Here is a 19,442-nt window from a genome sequence, read left to right on the forward strand (position 1 = left end):
AGATTCATTTGTGACTTTAAAGTGATATCAGTATTTCAATCTGATTAAACAAATTTGTTTAAACAGATTGCAGCATGGTGAAATTGATTTTAACTTCTTTTTTTGTGACTGCTGAATGGACATTTTAATGTAAGTGAACAATATAACTGCATTTGGTGTATAGAATGCTGCCTTTCAGGCATTATGTCGTACCTTTGGCCTTTTCAATAGGCCATGTGCTAATTTTAGTTCCAAAAAATGTCATGTAAACTATTCTAATAAGGAAAAAAATGGTATTAAAGTGATATTGTTGCCTTGTTAAAGTTGTTAACAATATCCTTGTAGGTAATGTGTTTCTGTCCACAAATGTAAGACTTAAGAAGAAAACCCAACACCACCCCCCCCCCCCCCCCCCCACCCCATAAACAAAACAAAAGAAGAAATACCTACAAAGAAGCTCAAAGGGAATGCAGCTTATTTAGGGATACTTGCCCTTCAAAAATGTAAGGTAGTCTTTACAGGATCTCAGAAAATACCCCAACGTAACAAATCAAGAAAAAGAAAAGGAACAACAAAAATAAGAACCTTTCTTACACATATTCCACAGCACTTGGTCAAATTTTTCCACTCCTGAGTGGACTAATCCATAATGAAATCAGGTTTCCTACAAAGGAAATATTCCACTGAACTTTTCATGTTTCACAGTGATTGTTTAATTATAGAAAATAAAACACTTTTTGTCCATGTCTTCATAGAGATTGCAGTAACTGCTATGAATGATACTGGTAGCCCTACATAAGCTGCTGTTAGATGAAAGCACGTCTTCATAAGGCTGTTCAGTGCCTGAAACAAATACCCTGGTATTTGTTTATCTAAACCCAGTGGGTTTAGAAAAATCGCTGTAGATAAAATGTTATCAAAATGAACATATATGTATAAAGACAGTATTATTAACTTGAAAAAGATTACTTTGCTCAGAATAGTTATATATTAATACCACAGTAATAAATGGCCTTATAAGGAAGGTGCTCTTGTTGGTTGTTTCCAATATTAACAAATTAACTGAGTAAGCATGCTTTAAAAACAGAAAGGTGGGGGGTTTGGTATAAGGTATAAACCAAGTCAGCCTTAACCAGTGAAACGTCACTGCAGACTGTCTGACATGCTTTCACTAATGTCTGTTCTGTGTATTTAACCATGGGTGGCTGCTTCTATGTGGGTAATCCATTACCTTGCTTTTTAAAAGTAAGCACTAATTTCAGGAGTTCGTACTCAAAAACATGTCAAGGAATTGTGAACTATACTTGGAGCATTAATTCCTCTAAAAACTTTATTCTGATTTAGCAGGAATTTTTTATAAGCCTGATGAACTTGTGAGTACCTCCTTCCCAACGCTGGCTTTTTCAGTTGTCCTCCAAAGACTTATAGCTCTTCAGGTGAAGGACCGCTTGGACATTGCCTTTGTGGTACCATATTTATTCACTATCAGGATAATTAGGGAGTAGTGTGAGAAGATGAACTCAAGATTTTGCAATGCTAAGAGTTTAACATAGTTGGTATACTTTTGAAACTCTGAGAAATGATATCCCTTTTGCATGTGACCTGTCATGAGTTTACCTTTAATGTTGTCTATGAAAAGTAATCTCTGACTGTTAGAGTATTTTTACTTCAGTTTGAGTTTTAACTCTGCTGCTTGGATTAACTAAAAATGTGTGTGTTACTGCCATGTAATTGGCTGCTTTCCCATATTTCTATTTCTGCTTATTTTTAAATGGATGTCTTTGCAGCGTGACAGAATAACAAGCCTCAGAAGATCAGCAGTGAAAAAAGAGAAACCTCTCATTCAGCATCCTATTGACTCTCAACCTTCTATAAGTGAAATCCCACTTGCTCAGGCACTTGTTGATGAGCGTTGCTTGAACTTATCAGAAAAAGAAGTTATGGATCTCTTTGAAAAAATGATGGTAAGATGTGCTACATCATTTTATGAGGTTTTGTTTTCATGTTGGAATTAATTATGTAGTAGTGATCTTCATATGTCATTTTTGAAGTATTAGCTACTTCGGAGGGCATAGCGTAGGCCTTCTAGACCTCTCTAAATTGGCACATGAACAATTGAATAACTCAGAATGCTGGTACTATGTATGTTGTAATTACTTGATCTACTTCTACAGACAAAACAAAGGCAAAAAAACAAGAATGAAAATCTTAAGCTGTTGATTGCTTCATTAAGATGACCTCTATAGACCTTAGTTGCTGTAGTTAAATACTGCTGTTGAAGGATAGATGTTAATAAACTTAAGTAAACACCCTTGGAAAACAGTAATTTCCATTAGTAAAATCTTAATGTTTAGAAAGCTGAATTTTTGTACAGTTTTGAAGTATTTTCTGTCAAGGTTTGTATTCTACTCACAAGCAAGCTTTTTGATTAGTACTGCAGAAAGAAGTAGGTGTGTATCAATTCTGCAATTCACATTGGTGTTGATACATAAAGTGTTGGAAATTGCAGTCTTTTGACTATTGGTAAAAGTAGTTTCCTGTTTTATCCTTTAAAATTACTATTAACTTCCATGCAGTTATTATGGACTAAGAACTGGCCTGTTTCACTATGTAGCTCTATTATAGAATCATAGAATAGTTAGGGTTGGAAAGGACCTTAAGGTCATAGAATAGTTAGGGTAGGAAAGGACCTTAAGATCATCAAGTTCCAACCCCCATGCCATGTGCAGGGACACCTCACACTAAACCAATATGAGTAGACCTCATAGCAGCCTTCCAGTATCTGAAGGGGGCCTATAGGGATGCTGGGGAGGGACTCTTCATTAGGGACTGTAGTGATAGGACAAGGGGTAACAGGTTAAAACTTAAACAGGGGAAGTTTAGATTCCATATAAGGAGGAAATTCTTTCCTGTTAGGGTGGTGAGGCACTGGAATAGGTTGACCAGGGAGGTTGTGAATGCTCCATCCCTGGCAGTGTTCAAGACCAGGTCGGACGAGGCCTTGGGTGGTATGGTTTAGTGTGAGGTGTCTCTGCCCATGGCAGGGGGCTTGGAACGTGATTATCTTAAGGTCCTTTCCAACCCTAACTATTATATGTTTCTATATAACGATTTAATTTACTAGAATATTTGGATTTTGAGGTTTGTTTTAAATACATCAATTGGAACACCTTCACATCTGTTCCCTACCACAAGCTAATAATCCAGGTAATAACAGCCTTATGATTAGGTAGTGCAGGAATGGTGTCTTATGATAAGGTTTTATAAAAAAACGCAGGAACTTCACAAGAGTTAACACTTAACAACTTGAGGTGTAGTATTTCAGGGTTCATCCTCTAGTTTTATTTCTTGAGCCAAATTTCATGAATGGTAACTACCCTTGATGCAATTACAAATTTAAGTCCTGAAGACTGTGAACACTTGACGTGACAGAATAAAATGAGAAAATTGGGTGGCTAAAAAATACACAAATGCCAAGAAGCTGGAAAAAGTGATTTCTGCTTGTGTGAGCCATTTGTAGAAGAAAAGGAGTATTAAAAAACCCAAAAGCTAGTAAAAAGCATGAAATAGTCTTGATGTTGTGTGGCCTGTTTCTTTGCAGGAAGACATGAATCTAAATGAAGAACGGAAAGCTCCTTTAAGAGATAAAGACTTGAGCACAAAACGTGAGATGGTTATCCAGTACATTTCTGCAACTGCCAAATCCGTAAGTAGTCAACTCTCCAAGACATGTGAAAGTAAGGAGCTTAGCTTTGTGAGTGTTAGTTTTTCAAGCTTGAAACTTTCATGTTTTTGGTCGAGATTTATCTTCTAAGAGTAGTAGGAGAAAAAAGAAATGAGTCTGTACTCGCTAATACACTTTTAAATGCTTACAGCTGCATCTGAAGAGTTAGCTGGTATTTCAGCTGTTGGGCAATGTAAAAACTTGAGGGTTTCTTGTAAACCACAAGATATTGCAAATCCTATGATGTAGGGTAATAGATGAAACCAGAGTTCGTTTCAGTGGACTTCATGTTACAAATTAGTGGTACCATAAGTTTTCGGAAGGGATAGCATGACTTCACGGTTTCAGCAATGACATGCATACTAGATGTACGATTTGCAGTGTTAAAATGCAGGAATCAAAATATTGCAAGTATTTAAGATTGAATTTAAGTCAGTGTTTTAGTTTAATTAGAGTATGTTGAACACTGTCGCTGGCTTAAATCGCTAACAAATGTTCTGAAGGTAAATAAAACAATTCCTTTAGTGAAAAGATGGTCTGAAAATAACTTTCAAATTATATTTTGAGTAGAAAAAAACATATTCAGACCTTTAAATCATCTTGGTCATTTTCTGTACTTAAGTTGATCAATTAACCCTGAGTTTATGGATCCTTCATGCAGAATTTTTGAAGTCTCTTTCATGGTGCCTGAAGTGTACGAGACTGACAAGAAGCCCCATCATTTGGGGTTGAGAAATACAATTTCATATAGTGACGACCTGCAATTTATTCTCTGCAGTGGGACTATTAGTACTAATTGGTTATAAAATACATCAGTGATGGTTTTTGTGTTAAAAATAAGTATGGCACATATAGTTCTTACCATGTAAAGGGAGAATTTGCCCCAGAAATTCATGCATGTCGGATAAAACATATGGATGTATTTATTGTGATTTTCATAGAAACAGATTTTGTCCCAATTTGTGCACTATTTGTTCTATAAATAACTAAAGCAGCTAGTGGTGAATTCTGACGAACTGTATGTATTGCAGTATCAGGGGGAAGTGTGTGTGTGTGTAGCTTTGGGTATCCAAGGGGCAGTAGTATGCTTCAAATGATAAAATTTGCTTTTAGCATAATTCTTTGATAAAATTAGGTAATGCACATGATTTTATTTGGAAATGAGGATGAATCTCATTTTTTTCACTCCTAAGTTATGGTGTGCAATAAAGGTTACTGGAAATGAAGACTGTGTATGGAATAATTGCTAAAATGCATGGTGGCAGCACTGCTAGCAGTTCTACAGAGCTGAGTTGGAGCACTACATACAGACATACAGATAGCATTAAATAATGATTTATTTCCTAGTGAAATAAGTGGCAGATAAGATTACATTGGTATCTGCCTAATGAGTCTATAACTGTGGACTCCAAGCAGTACAGTTGATTGGTCTTATTTGAACCTTTAAAATAAGCTCTGTAGAGTTAAATTTTAAATAATTAAAACTAAAATGACATGCAATTATTAAATGCAAGTTCTTTCCATTAAACATTATAAACTGAGGTGAGGAAAACCTTGCATTATAATATGAAAATAGGGATCTGCGTTTGAGAGGAGTGATGTTTCTGCATAAGTTCATCTTAAACCAAATCCACAGTCCTTTATTCTGTCCTGGAAGGAAGCCAGTGCTTAAAGTATGCTTTAGCTAAACATGCAAGTTATTGGAGAATTACTCAAGCTTATGCAGTGAATATTATGCAATTTGCTGTTAATATGCTTTGCTTACACTGTTTTGGGGAACTGTTGATTATGTGTTTTAAGATTTTGGTCTTCACTTGATCAATGATAAATTTTAAATCTTTCTTAGTAAGCATAAATATTGAAGCAGTAGAAACTTGTACAATGGAAGTACTTGCAACCCTTTCCCAAAAAGTAGCTGGATGATGGTGATCTTATATATACTAATACTGAAATGTAGTTGCCTCAAGTACCATAACTTCATCACTGAGTAAGGAAAGCATGGCTGCCATTGCATGTCTAACTGCTGACAACTTTAACAAATTGCATTACTGCCACTGCCTGTGCTGCAGCATAGGAAACTTAACAGAGCTGCAGATATGTTGCCAAAATGTACTAACAATTAAAAAAATCAAAAAACCATCCCAAAATGTCCTCATACATGCATGTGCGCTTTGAGCTGAAGGCAGTGCCAGTATGGATGTTTGATCCATATGCAAAATGTTTTCTGTAGTGAAAAAAGGGCTTGGATGGAAGTTTTTGTGCTTCAGGAAATCCTACCTGTAATTGAATCGTGGCATTTGAATGGAGTAATTGAAGGTTTTTCAGAAATATAAATGACCTTTCTGTAGTGCATTACTCTAATTTACCTTTTAAATAGCTATCATCTTAACTGATCTGAAAAGTAGAAAAAGCAGAGCTCAATTGTAAAACATTGATTGGGATCTTAAAGAAAACCCTCATTTTCACTGTTTATTTTGAGCCCTAACCAGTTTTTACTGCATCACGAATTGTCAAACTTTCTTTTCTTCAGACCTCCTTCAGGTCTTCCATGAAAATGCTGATCACATTCAAAATGAACTTTCTTACAACTTTCTAACTTTTTCTTTGGTCACAGATAACTGTTCATCTGTCTTCCTTTTTTTTATACTGAAAATTCTTGGGCTTTTTCTTCTGCTTAGAGCTCACAAAACACACTTAACACTTGATGCGACTTTTCTTCCAGTTGAAGTCTGTTTTGGTTAGGCTTTTGAGCTCTGTCCACTCATTTGAACATCAGTCACTTGCTGATGTCATCTTAACCAAATGACTTTTCAATTTGGTGCTTCCTTTTCTCTGCCTCGTGTGCCATCTGCAGCATGTTGACCATGCTTTTCTGAAAAACCTGCTGTCTTCAGAGTTCTGAGGGGAAAAGAAACCTTGTTTTTCAATGGGTGAATGAAAGCTTTCCTTTTCCTTGGGGGAAGGGAAGCTAACAGCTAGATTTTTTTCATGTGAAGTGGTTATCTGTGCTTCTGATTCTTTCTCTTGCTCAGAGAAAGATTATTGCCTATGGAAATTACACTGGGGAAATGGTGAAAGCTCAGAATTCTGTTTCATACTTGAACTTGGTGACAACTCATGCCAGAGATTGTCTGGTGGTGACCGTCCATCTTGTGCTTCTTGAGGAAGCTTCGTCAGGAATGGGAGAGAAGGGGTGATTGTGAAAGACTTGCAGGGTCTTCTGTCTTGTGAAAGACTTCTAAAAGAGTAATGGAAGAGATAAATGCGGAGTATGAAGCAGGTGGAGGCTGAACAGATACGATCAAATTGAGATCTCTGAACAGAATTTTACTATCTCAGGCCCTTTATCAGGTAAAAGAGGTTATTCCATAAAGTGGCTGCTATCAGATTGCAGCAAAGGGCTGACAAGGGAGGGAAAACCTACAATATTTCAGCAGATGTCTATAGTATTGGTATTCACAGGAACATGGGCAGAACATTTGTGCGGAGTCGATAGAACAGGGCAGAGGTGTGCTGCCTTTCTGCAGAGTTTCTTCTGTTTAAAGTCAGCTTCTTGTTCATGAATATGCAGAGATGCTGTTCCATGGTAAAAAGGAGATGTCATTCTGGAAATCACTGCCTAATTATCCATGTAATTAAAAGCATCCATACTGAGCAGTTGAAGAAAAATGCCATATGAGCTTTCATGAAATGCAAGTTAGATTTATAACTGTAGGCTATGGTTTTGCTGATGAAAACTTAATTAAATTCAGTGATGACATCATCTAACTAGATCAAAAGCTCCATAATAATTAAGTTGTTCTATGTACAAGGAAGTCAGTATGCCATTTGTTTCTTCTCAGTGTCATGTAGAAAATATCTGACGGGATAATTTTAGCAAGCTGGCATACCTATTAATCTTTCAAGATGTAGATGTTAAGTGAGGTATTTAGTTATTTGTTTCTAAATGTGTAAAATGCTGATGATTGAGCAGCGGAACATAAGAATTTCAAATGATTTCTCCTCCAGTAGAACTATTGTTTTCCTGTTGCGAAGCTGTAACTCTTTAACAGTTGGATAAAGTAATAAAAGCATGTACCTATTACTACTAATGATTAAACACTTTAAGATTGTGTGATGCTACATCCTACTAAGTACTTTGCTGTGTTTATTTATGTATTATTATTATCTTTTTTACACAATAACCTCTCTTGGCTGACCACTGCATGCAGATAGTCGGAAGTAAAGTTCCGGTGAGTATGAACATGATAGTTTTGTTTTTTTTTCATGAATACACATAAATTTTGAGAGATTAGGCTCAAATATTTTGGACTTTGATCTAATTATCAGTGAGCATGGGTTCAAACTGAAACAGGGGAAGTTCAGGTTAGATGTAAGGAAGAAGTCCTTTTCTGTGGGGGTGGTGAGGCAATGGGACAGGTTGCCCAAAGAAGTAAATGCTCCATCCCTGAAGTAAAAGAACTCCAAGGAAGTAAATGCTCCATCCCTGGCAGTGTTCAAGGCCAGGTTGGGTGGAGTCTTGGGCAACATGGTCTAGTGTGAGGTGTCCCTGCCTATGGCAGGTGGGGTTGAAACCTGATGATCATAAGGTCCTTTCCAGCCCAAACCATTCTGTGATTCTATAGCCAAGTTATTGGTTTATCAAAATAACTATTAGTTACCTCAGTCACATTTATCTTACCGGTATAAGAACATTGATTGCACTTTTGAGGGATGTGTTACAAAGTTTTCAGGCATCTATTTCCAGTTTCTGGAGACTCACTGGGTACTCATCTGTTCACTGAGCCAATAATTCAGGCTAACTTGCTTTTAATTGAAGCAATCACTTGAGACCTTAAATTTACAGTATTTGGCTTACTTAATCATATTAGATGTGTAACATTTTTGTGTCCCAAGACTTGGTATTCATAGTTTGTCAAGGAAATGTCAGCAGCTGCATATTGGAGTGAGACTGAAATTAATATAGAGGATTCAGAAGGTCAATTAATAAGCATAAGATGGGATCACGGCAGCTTAACTTTTATTAAGTGCTCAGCTACACTTTGTTTTCAGGGTTAAATTTCAGAGAATCATGGAATCATAATCAAATTTAGTGAATTTTTGTTTTTAACAAGTATTTGGGACTTTATTTGTTGTGCTGAAATCAGCAAATTTTTGTTTCCTGGGGAAAAATGGTATTTTAATTACATACATATTTTATGTATTAAAAGAAAACAATTACATACTTATTTTAAATGATGGCTGAAAGCAAAGATGTTCTTTTTAATTATGGATGGACTTTATTCTTGATTGCACTCAAACCAGGCTTTTCAGGTACTGCAAGATTTACTACAGATGATATTTAGCAGTACTTAGATTTTGTAGTAAAAATAATAAAGAACAACCTATGATTTAAAACTATCTAATCATGACCTCATCTGTACTTTTTATATAAGGATATAGCATGTAGGCATAAAGAAATTGCTGTTGGGTTTGTTTCATTCAGAGTAGTCTTGAAACAGGCTTTTCTGTCTGTATTCACCAGTACTTTTTAGTTTCATAAACAGTACTGGTTCCTATGCAGATTAAGAAAATAGGTAAGCATAATGAAGGTATTTAAAGGTATTTGATTTTTGAGGGGACAAATCAGTAATTCTCCACTTCAGTGCACTAAACCCACTTACAAATAATTCCTATTGTCATGTAGTTTCTTTCTGACATGAATTAGCCTGAGCAGCTGCTTTGATAGAGATTATTTTATAAAGGAAATTAGTATATGCAGAATGGGTAGTGGAGAAACTCTGTAATATGTCTTCTTCCCCATGCCTTTTAATTTGGGGGCTGATGTAGAGCAAGAGTAGTTGTGAGTCAAAAGCATGTTTTTGCACAGATAACTTTCAGAATGGTAAAACAAGAAATGCTGCTTTTAGAGTATGGTTTCTGCATATTATTGCTTAAGGATTGCATGCGTCTTGGTGTGCTGCTTCTCAGTATGTATTTATTGGATTCATCTTTGGGAGTTTGATAGCATCTGCTGGCATATGTATTTATTTTCCTGAAGATTTACAGATTTACTTTGGTAGGGGAAGAGAAACATTTAGGGTTGTTGATTCTAGTACTTTTTGGCTTGTAGTAACCAGTAATTCCAGAGAAGAGGTTTGGCTATTAATGGGAAGTTAAGACTTGAGTTTTACTTGGTCTCTCAAACCCTGGTGCCCACTTGTCATTTTAGTTGCCTGCATAGTGACCTTTCTGTGCTTTTATAGATAGTGATAATGGCACAGAAATGGCAGCTGTGCTTCTTCTGTTTATCTTTAGGGCATTAAGTCTAAATTAGGATTGTTTTGTTAATTTTGTTTTTAATGGCTTGAATTAATGTGTTTAGTTAATATCTACAGGGTGGAGTGGACATGAACTGTGTAGACTTGGAATTGCTAGTTCAGGAGCTGATAAGACTGTTTCCTCATAGCTTAAACAGTGGTACGGCTTTTCCAAGTTCAATGTGCAACAACTGGAGTATATGTGGATTAAAAAAAATAATTAGAAATGCTTTTATTCATTTCCTAAAAGCAAACCCTTTCCCCCCCACCCCAAACAACTTAGAGTCATAGAATCAACTTGTCTGACTTTGTTGTTATACTCTGATTAAGAAGTTGTGGTTTCTATGCTTGAGATAGAAATAGAATTGGATTAATAGCGAGCATGCAGAAACTTTACAATTAGTCATTGGGAAGGGGAAAAGTCTGAGTTACTACTCCCACTTCATTAATAATTATGCTGGTACCAGTTACTTGTTTCTGTCTAAAGAGTGATTTGTTTTCCAAGGTATGGAACAGGTATGGTGAATTGTATAGAAGTGAGCACATGTGATATTGTGAGGTTTTTAGTTGTTGTGCTGGCTGCTAACATCCTCACTGAAGTAAACACTGTCTCATAGTAACAGACTTTAACTTCTTCAGCTGATCCTGGCTTTAGCCTGAGTTCTGATGAGGTCTGAATTGTCTGGTGCCTCAAACAGGAGTAGTTTATACAGGTTTTTCTGATCTTGTATTTTAACTACAGCTCATCCATTTGGTTCAGCTGAGCTCCACAGTTCTTTCCCATCTGGTGTGGGACTGAACTTGTCCCTGATCTGAGGTCCCTTGTACTTGGCTTTTCCCTTTGTCTTTATTAGATGCTCTTACATAAAGCATATATCTTATTGAAAATTTTTACTTCAAAGTAAACGAGAAACTTAAATACTAAAATCTGATCCATGTCAAGGCATAGCATTAACTGAAAACAGTATTCCAATCAAACTTGCTTTTAATTGGGAAATAAATAAAAAATAGCACCTACTTGTAGCATTCCAGCTATAATGGCTGGAGGTAAGCGTGGATTGAGACTGAGAAGTCGATTTCAGAAAATAACAGGAAGTAGTCCTGTTAAGCTGAGAATTCTCTAGCATGAAGTGGGGTATCTGGGTGAAAGGTTTTGAGAACAGATTTGATTTATGAGCTATCTTTAGTGATGATCTCTGAAGAACAGGAGATGGTTCTTTATGGCTGTGCAGTCAAAGGTGCTTAGTCGTAGGAAAAATGAAGAAGTATGCCTGTACTGTAAGGCATGGTAAAGAGGCTTAGGAGATTCTGCTGACAAGTCCTATGTTAACTTGTTTGAACTGCTTTTGAGGGAGTCTTCTGAAAACTAGGGGCTAGACAGAGAAGCAGGGATTCACTGAAGTCCTGAACACATTGACAGAGGAGGCAACAAGACCACCTTGGCCTAAATAGGAAAGAAAAGATAGCGAAGACCTTAAGTGCCTCATCTGAATAGGAATCTCCTTTGGAGCTTACAGCAGGCTACAGTTGAAGCAAACCAGGAAATAAGCTTTCTGAAGACAAATACTTCTTGCATTCTAGAATGCTTTTCAGGGTCTAGCTTAACATGTAATGGCAGTTGATTGAAGTTGCCATTATCCCATTTCTTTGTGGATTCTGGTCATGTTCTATTGTTTCACTCTTGGGGTTTGGGCAATGGCTGTTGTCTGAAATGACAAAAACTGTTTCCAGTGTTCTGTAGATAGTGTGCTAGTTACACATATAATCTTTTACAGTTTGCATCCAATGCTGTGAATGGCACAAAGCTCTTCCTGTTTTCTAATTCTTCACCTTTCAATCTTTATATCATCATCTGAACTATGATTTTTTAATGTGATAGATGATCTTAAGGTTCTTTCCAATCCTTACCATTCTATGAAGTGCTGATATACTTCCCCAATTTAAAGTCAGTTCCTTCTCTTACAGAGATAACCTCCACTCATTTATTTCTTTTTCTTTTGGTGGAAGAGCATCTATTTGTTTAGGAGCTTGACTGTGACAGGCTGTAGTTTCTTTATATTGTATTTACTCATCTTTGTTTGTCTTGGTCCTTTGATGTCTAACTGGCATGTGTTGTCCAGCTAAAGGTGCTATGCATGTCAGCAAGAAGCATCTTAAAATTTGTTGACACTGTCCAGAGGACACTGTTTTAATGCATTTACAATCTGTGTCAGGTTTTTGTTTTGCTGAGGTGAAAGCAAACAACCTGAAAATATGTTGTGGACATTTACCTAGTTCTGTTAGACGCATTAATACTGAAATGTATGTAGGTCAGAATTATTAACTTAAATGTAGAAAAGTAATTTTGTTATCAGCCATACTTACTGTCATCTTTGGAAAATGAATGGTAAGAATTTGAATAGAGCAAATCTGAAACATTATTAGAAGTGTAGCTTTTAGGAGGAGAGACAATTAGAAGATTACGGTAGTCAGAGAACTTTGATACAATTAAAACCAAACATGTATAAATCCTGTTCTGGGTCAGGGGCTTTTCATTTTGCCTTTACACCCATGACATCTTTATCAGGTTCTCTTCAGCAGACTATTTAGAGCTAAGGAGCTTTAGGACCTGCATATTAATCATAAGCAGTCTTTGAGATAAACCTACTTGTCTGCAACTTGTCAGAGCTGCACAAAAGATTAGTTGCACCCTTTGGTAAAATGTTTTGTGTATTGTTCATGGTTCTGAATACTACAGCTCTAAAACCTGATTATCACATATTTTAATACTAAAATACCTTGTAGGTAGTTATTCTTCTGTAATGGCTCTTCAGCTAGGAGACGAGCTCTCTTCAAATCTTTTGCATGATTCTTTTGTAGCAAACAGGATCCTCCAGAGATCTTTATTAGCGGTCAGACATAGAATTATGGTACAGCCAGAAATCAAAGTCATACAGTTGCGTGAGTTTTAAAAGCACTGATTTAACAGTAGGTGGATGGCAGCTCCTTTTCAAGGCAATTTTCAGCACCTTATCTTGTTCCTTTCTTTTTAAGAAAGGATAATTAGTTTTAGAGTCAGGATATATCCATAGTGATAGTGCATAGCTTTTTTGAAATGGAAGACAAGTACAGTGGGAATGATCAGAAAAGTTTAATTACAAATGTGAGGGGTTTGTGTATCTCTGTTTATTGTTTCTAATATGGTGGTGTGAAGTAGATGTTAAATGAATGAGTAGCAGTTAAACGTGTCAGTACAACTGAATGATGGAATAAAGTTTTATATCCCAGATGTAGTACATGAAGTTTAAGAAGTGAAGAAGATTTCAGAAAAATATTTACCTTTGTAAGACAAAACCTAAACTATTAAACACTTAAAACAAGTCAAGGTCAAGTTAGGTGCCCTTAATAGTTATACAGGGAAGCAGTAGTTTTAAATTCATGTGGAAATACTGGCTGTACATATTATCATTTACACACTGCTGTGATCAATAGAACATTAAGCAGCATTCTGTCTCCTGTGATAGGGTGGACTGAAAAACAGCAAGCATGAATGCACCCTGTCCTCGCAGGAATATATTCATGAATTGCGATCTGGAATTTCAGAGGAAAAGCTTCTTAATTGTCTAGAGTCTTTGAGAGTATCTCTGACTAGCAATCCAGTCAGGTAAGTAATGATTTCTGCTGTAGGTGTCATCATGCTGGTTTTGCTAAGCAGTGAAGACTTGTGGGGCATTTTTTTGAAACCAGAGCAATTATAGTAGTTCTTGTTGGCACAGGAAAGTAGTTGTCAGCACACTGCAAAAGGGTAAGCGGAATGTTTGTGACTGGCTGCAGTATCTTCTCACCTTTCACAGTGGTTCGTACCAACTTGTAGTTGTTTAATGGGTGGTCAGGTCTTCCCAGGAAGTGGGACTTTAAAGCGGTGTGTATGGAGACATGTATGAGCAGTACTAGTGACATAACTCAGCAAGTTCTACCTTTGCTTAAGAAATAATTAAAAGTACATTTCTTCCTTTTTCCAGCTGGGTTAATAACTTTGGGCATGAAGGTCTTGGGCTTCTGTTGGATGTATTGGAAAAGCTTCTGGACAAGAAACAGTAAGCATTGGGATCATTTGAAGGCAGGGGTGGGGGAACTTGTGAAGATTGTGCTTATATTATTTTCTTTCTCTCTTTTCAAGGCAAGAAAGTATCGATAAGAAGAATCAACACAAACTTATCCAGTGCCTCAAAGCATTTATGAACAATAAAGTAAGAAATATTTTAAAATCAAATGCTTCTAGTATGTCTGGGGTTTGTTGGCTTGAAGATCTATGTAGCATGTTGAATCTCAGAAAAGGACGGAGAGCTTCCAGTGTCGGGTGACTCTTTGGAAGCACAGGTCTTAAACTTTTCATTGAGAATCTTTTCTTAAACCTTTCTCAGTATGGATTTTTGTCTTACTTTTGTTAAATATGACTTGTTTTCTGGAAGTAAAATATTTGCCATAGGATGATAGTATGGACTTAAGGTAAGTGAATTTGGAGGTTGGTTGCTTGTGAAATGGAAAACAATTGTTTCTAAAAATACATGTCAATACCTGATTGTTTAATAATGTACTCTTCATCTGATTTTAAATTGTGTATGATGTAATATCTTTATAGTTAGAATTTCACAATTGGTAGGTAATGGGTACAAGGTAAAACTTGTCTAGTTTAAGTTGTATATAACTTGTTTCTAACCTGGGTTCCTAGTTCACAGCCTAAGTGCTGTTTCTAGAAGCTGATGTGTTAAACTTGTTATTTTGCTGTATTCCTAGCAACATCTACAGTGTTGTTACAATGTTTTATCCTCTCCTCCTTCTAGTAAATACAACCGTTGGTTACAGTTACTCAAACTACAGTTAACTCAGTTGAGGAAAATCCCACAAAGCAGTCCCTCTGCTGAAGTGGGACATGTAAACTTAATGGCCACGTACTTCCCCCCTGCTATCCCTACACTTACAGTGTAACTTCAAACAGTTATGTAGCTGATTTACCAACTATCCTGTACTTAATTAAAATGAAAAATAATGCTACAATTTACATAAATGTTATGTGTAATGTTTTTTGATTTATCTATACAGAAAGTGAGATGGAAAATACAATAAATAAAAGAAGATACTTGTTTCAAAGAAATAATTTCGACCTCTATTGGTCATCATGTACAAAATGCTATTTTAGCTTGCAAGGAGCTGTTGCAAGAAAAAAAGATGAAGTAATTCTTCATACTCGATGCGTTTCAGATATAGATAGAAAACAAAAGCTTATTTGTGTTCTAGCGGATACCTGAATTTGAAAGATAAGCTAACTTCCGTAGTTGCTAACTCGCTCTCTTTCATAGGAGAAAGCCTCAAATATAAGATGGGTAAGACTAACTTGTGTCCGTAAGTGGTAATGGCCAGGAGGTTTTAGTAGAGTGTTGCCTGACTTCATATGGGGTTGTGTGCATGAGGATTCCTAAGGATCTGAAGCCCAAAGATGATTATGAGTACTGAATGCAAATACAGTCTTTTCACTGTAAGCTTTTTGTTTCTTTAAGTACGGATTGCAAAGGATTCTAGGAGATGAAAGAAGTCTCTTGCTGTTATCAAGAGCAATTGATCCAAAGCAACCACACATGATGACGGAAACGGTGAAAATACTTTCTGCTCTCTGCATTGTTGGAGAGGAAAACATGTAAGTAAGATATTGAAACACATCACAATCCCACCATCCTCACCCCTTGTTTTTTTCCCTGTGGAATGCTCATGAGTTGTCGGTCAGTTTGGACACAGGTGAAAAAACTTGTCAGTGAAACAAATGTAACCTGTCTTTTCTTAGTGTAGTTTAAATGAAGAGACTTTTCCCTGTTCTGATGCATTAATCCAATATCAAATAAAAGCAAATGAGCAGAGAGCTACAAACTGTGGCTTAAGTGGAATGTCTGAAAGGACTGCAATTGTTCCCTACAGAGGAGGGAAAACTTAATGAGCCATAACTGTTCATATATGGCTGCTGACAAAAAAAAAAAGTTATTTCATACATCTCTGAGTGTGATGAGGAATTGTGAACCTTGACTTGCAATCAGGAGAACTGTCAGATTTAAAGCCACTTGCAAACAATGTGTGTTAGCATAGGGCGCTACTGATCTTACTGTTGTGGGGAGGCTTGGGATTGGCCCATCTGCCCTGGGGAGGGGAGATGAACTTTAAATTACAGTTGAAAATTACTGATTTGGCACCGCATGTTAAGGTTTTTCAATAATTTAGAAGATAATAATAGAGAAATAAATGCATGGATTTAATTAAAATATCACCTGCTTATCCAAGCATAACAAATTTGACAGGGGAAAAAAGCTTTCATGTATAGCTGAAGTTTTGCATGGAGTTATGTCGCACATTTTTAAAACAAAGATCAGCTGGCATACATTTGCTTTCAATTATCGAGTGTTGTAGTGTCCTCAGGGTTAAAACCAGCAAACTGTGTCTTCTATGCAATAAATAGATAAAATCAGTTTGGTTTCTCAAAAGACAATGTATGAGAATTTCCAGTTGTTAAATATGTCAGCTAGTACTGCCTTCCTGAGGCAGTAACTTTTTTCCCCTCCCTGATTGCTTTTTAGCTGAATGTCACAATAACTTAGACATTTATTCACCTTTTCTTTAATTCAACGTGAATCTTGTAGATATTTTTAACACTTAGCTCTTGGTTTGTTTTCAACTTCATACAGATAGATGTAGATTAGTGCAGTGGCATACAATCTGAATGCATTTAAGTCTTCAGTTGTTTAAATAGTGGGTTAAGTATCTTTAAAATGAGAAAGCTGGCCCTGGTATGCTTTCTGACAGTTTATCTTTCTCTTAGTCTGGACAAGCTTTTAGGTGCTATAACAACTGCTGCTGAAAGGCACAACAGGGAACGTTTTTCTCAGATTGTTGAAGGACTGGAAAACCATGAGTTCTTACAGCTGCAGGTGGGTTTACTTTTTTGTATGCTTACTAATGCTTCCAAAATAATCTAAAATACTAGAAGACTGTATTACTTTATGACACATAAATTATTTACCAGCAAAGTCTTTTAATGCTGTTACTCCAGTGTTCAGTAAACAACAAAAAACTGGTATAAATGGCCTGCTGATACTAGACATTCTAATTGTTAGCGGCGTGAAACTGAGACACTCACTTTCTTTACCCCAAAACAGGATTAAAAAGTCTTGACCTTAATAAAAGAGAGTAATCAGTAGTATTCCTGCTCTTGGATGCCAGATTTAATACTCATGTCTTAAATCTGTGAAAATATTTTGTTGTCACTGCTTAATCTTCATGACCAGGAATTTTGTGTTTTTTTTAATGGACCAGTGAATATCCAGATCTCAGTCTGTCCTCTGGAATGTTTTGGTTACTGGTACTGGAGCCCTGAGGAAGTTAGAGTTTAGGGAGCTGGAGGCAGTACTCCCTGTCTATCTTTTGGGTTTAAGGAAGAGGCATGAAAAAGTACTCCTAAGTTGCACAGCTTGTTTAAACACACCTTTCCCCCAGTCTTGCCCCACCAAAGGAAGCAAAACCTCCTGTAAGCTTTGAACTGGTTTCGTCAAAGTAATGTATTTGTAAAAGGACAGAACGAGTTTGTGTTGTGCTGTTGAAGTGAGTAACTGGAATACCTCGACTAAGCACGTACTTCTAGTATCTTACTGTTTGAACTACCTGTGGCAGGAACATATTGCCGGTGTAGTTGACCCTTTTGTAATATTACAATGAAGAGATAGGTAAGGATTGATCTTGTTAAAATAGTTCAATATTTTGAAAGGGTTATTTTTTACTGGAATTTTCTAAGAACTTCAGTCATAAGTTTGATTTGTCTATGAAGGATTTTGGTAAGTGACCGTTCTTCCTGCTAATGACAACTTCTGTTACATCCCAGCCCACCTTTGGTAAATTGAATGGTTGAACTTTTTTAAAAGAACTAATGACACAAGATCAGTGATAACACAACCATTTAGTAATATGAGAAGTAAATTGAGTGGGAGTAAAATTGCTAGCTTTAGATATTTGAAGCTCAATGTCATCTAACATAGCCATCCTCTTAACACAGTCATCCTCTTAGATTAAATAGAAATAAGCCATAGTCAAAACTGATCAGTGTCAAGTATATTTTTTCATAGCTTACACCATCAGTATACTGGCTTTATAGTAAACTGAAGATAAATGCATAGCTTGATACTGTCTTTGTGCAGGGAGTGCTTAGTTTTCATACAAATTATGTATTACAAAGAATTACTTAGGGAACCAGTGCAGTTGCCCTGTGGGTACTGTAGATTTAGTTTTCAGGTTAACCTGTCATTTTGAGTCCTTTTGTTATAAATTCAAACACTGTTTCCTTAGAATTGGCATGCAGATCTTATCAATTTCTAAGACATCTATCAGATATACATGCAGTTCTGTTACTACTGCTGGGACTTCAGCCAGCACTGTATGCAGCCTCTTAAATATTCAGATATATATGACAGATATGGATGGGGTATGTCCATTTTTGGCAGGGTCCCTTTGGAGATCAGTAGTGTGCAGCAGGATGTTATTGTTACTTCTGTCAACTTTGAGGTGTGTTTGATATCTGCCCTCCATCAGCCACTGGTGCATCTTTTTAAGTATAATCTAGTGAGATTTAAATATTATTTTTATAAAATAAAATAATACATAGTGTTCTTTACTGAGTCATGTCCTGTGTGACATGTTCATTGCTACTTATGTGCCAGTGGGGAGTTTTTTGTTTGCTGTATTCACCTGAATAGCCACAGAGGTTTGATTGCTATTAGAATGCAAGCTTCAGCTGCCTTTTTTGGTAACTGCTAATGTTTGCATAGAGACTAAGTGGCTGAATACCCTACTAAAGGGTCACTTTGCTTATGTCCTTCTCATAATACAATATTTATACAAATTTTAGCAATGCCTAATAGTAAATTTTAGCTACCATGGCTGAAAGATGTGGAAAAGGAGAAAGCAAGCAGGACAGGTACGCCTGCATGGGAGGGATGCCTTTTTCCATTATGAAATCATTATGAAATCTGTGTCAGCTACAGTTGTCCGAACACCATGTTTACCACAGCTCTTGTTTCAGAGCTGATGAATTGATGCTATTCAAGAGGTTTCTATAAATGACATTCTAAAATTAATAATGTTATCACAAAAGAGTTCATTTTGAAGTTGTCTCCTACTTGTTGACCTTGTTGATTTACAACAAATAAACACAACCACACAGCATTCCTGTCTCCCCAAACCTCACTTATACATCAGTAAAGGTACAATTGCAAGACTCATTAACTTGCTCCTGACAAAATCGTTCCTTACTCGTAATGTATTAGCACAAGCCATTAAGGCAGAGTCTCTTCTGGCAAAAGCAATCATAGCAGATGGCACCTCTTCTCTCTATTAATTTCAGATTGGACATGTACTTTGGCTTGTTAAGT

At 36.5% G+C, this 19,442-nt stretch overlaps 1 protein-coding gene across 2 annotated transcripts in view; it reads left to right on the forward strand.

Annotated features, from left to right (window-relative positions):
- Positions 1–19,442, forward strand: part of DIAPH2 (diaphanous related formin 2) — a 231,062-nt gene that overhangs the window by 17,976 nt on the left and 193,644 nt on the right. For both annotated transcript variants that reach the window (XM_057425160.1, XM_057425159.1), the window contains exons 3-10: positions 1,767–1,943; positions 3,581–3,685; positions 7,915–7,935; positions 13,506–13,645; positions 14,004–14,078; positions 14,162–14,231; positions 15,540–15,676; positions 16,844–16,952. In XM_057425160.1, coding sequence (XP_057281143.1) covers positions 1,767–1,943; positions 3,581–3,685; positions 7,915–7,935; positions 13,506–13,645; positions 14,004–14,078; positions 14,162–14,231; positions 15,540–15,676; positions 16,844–16,952 — 834 coding nt within the window. The remainder of the gene's footprint in view (positions 1–1,766; positions 1,944–3,580; positions 3,686–7,914; positions 7,936–13,505; positions 13,646–14,003; positions 14,079–14,161; positions 14,232–15,539; positions 15,677–16,843; positions 16,953–19,442) is intronic.

This window comes from Pezoporus wallicus, unplaced genomic scaffold, assembly GCF_028554395.1.
Source record: "Pezoporus wallicus isolate ANWC-B61680 ecotype Strahan unplaced genomic scaffold, APGP_CSIRO_Pwel_v1 scaffold_6445, whole genome shotgun sequence".
Classification (NCBI taxonomy): domain Eukaryota; kingdom Metazoa; phylum Chordata; class Aves; order Psittaciformes; family Psittacidae; genus Pezoporus; species Pezoporus wallicus.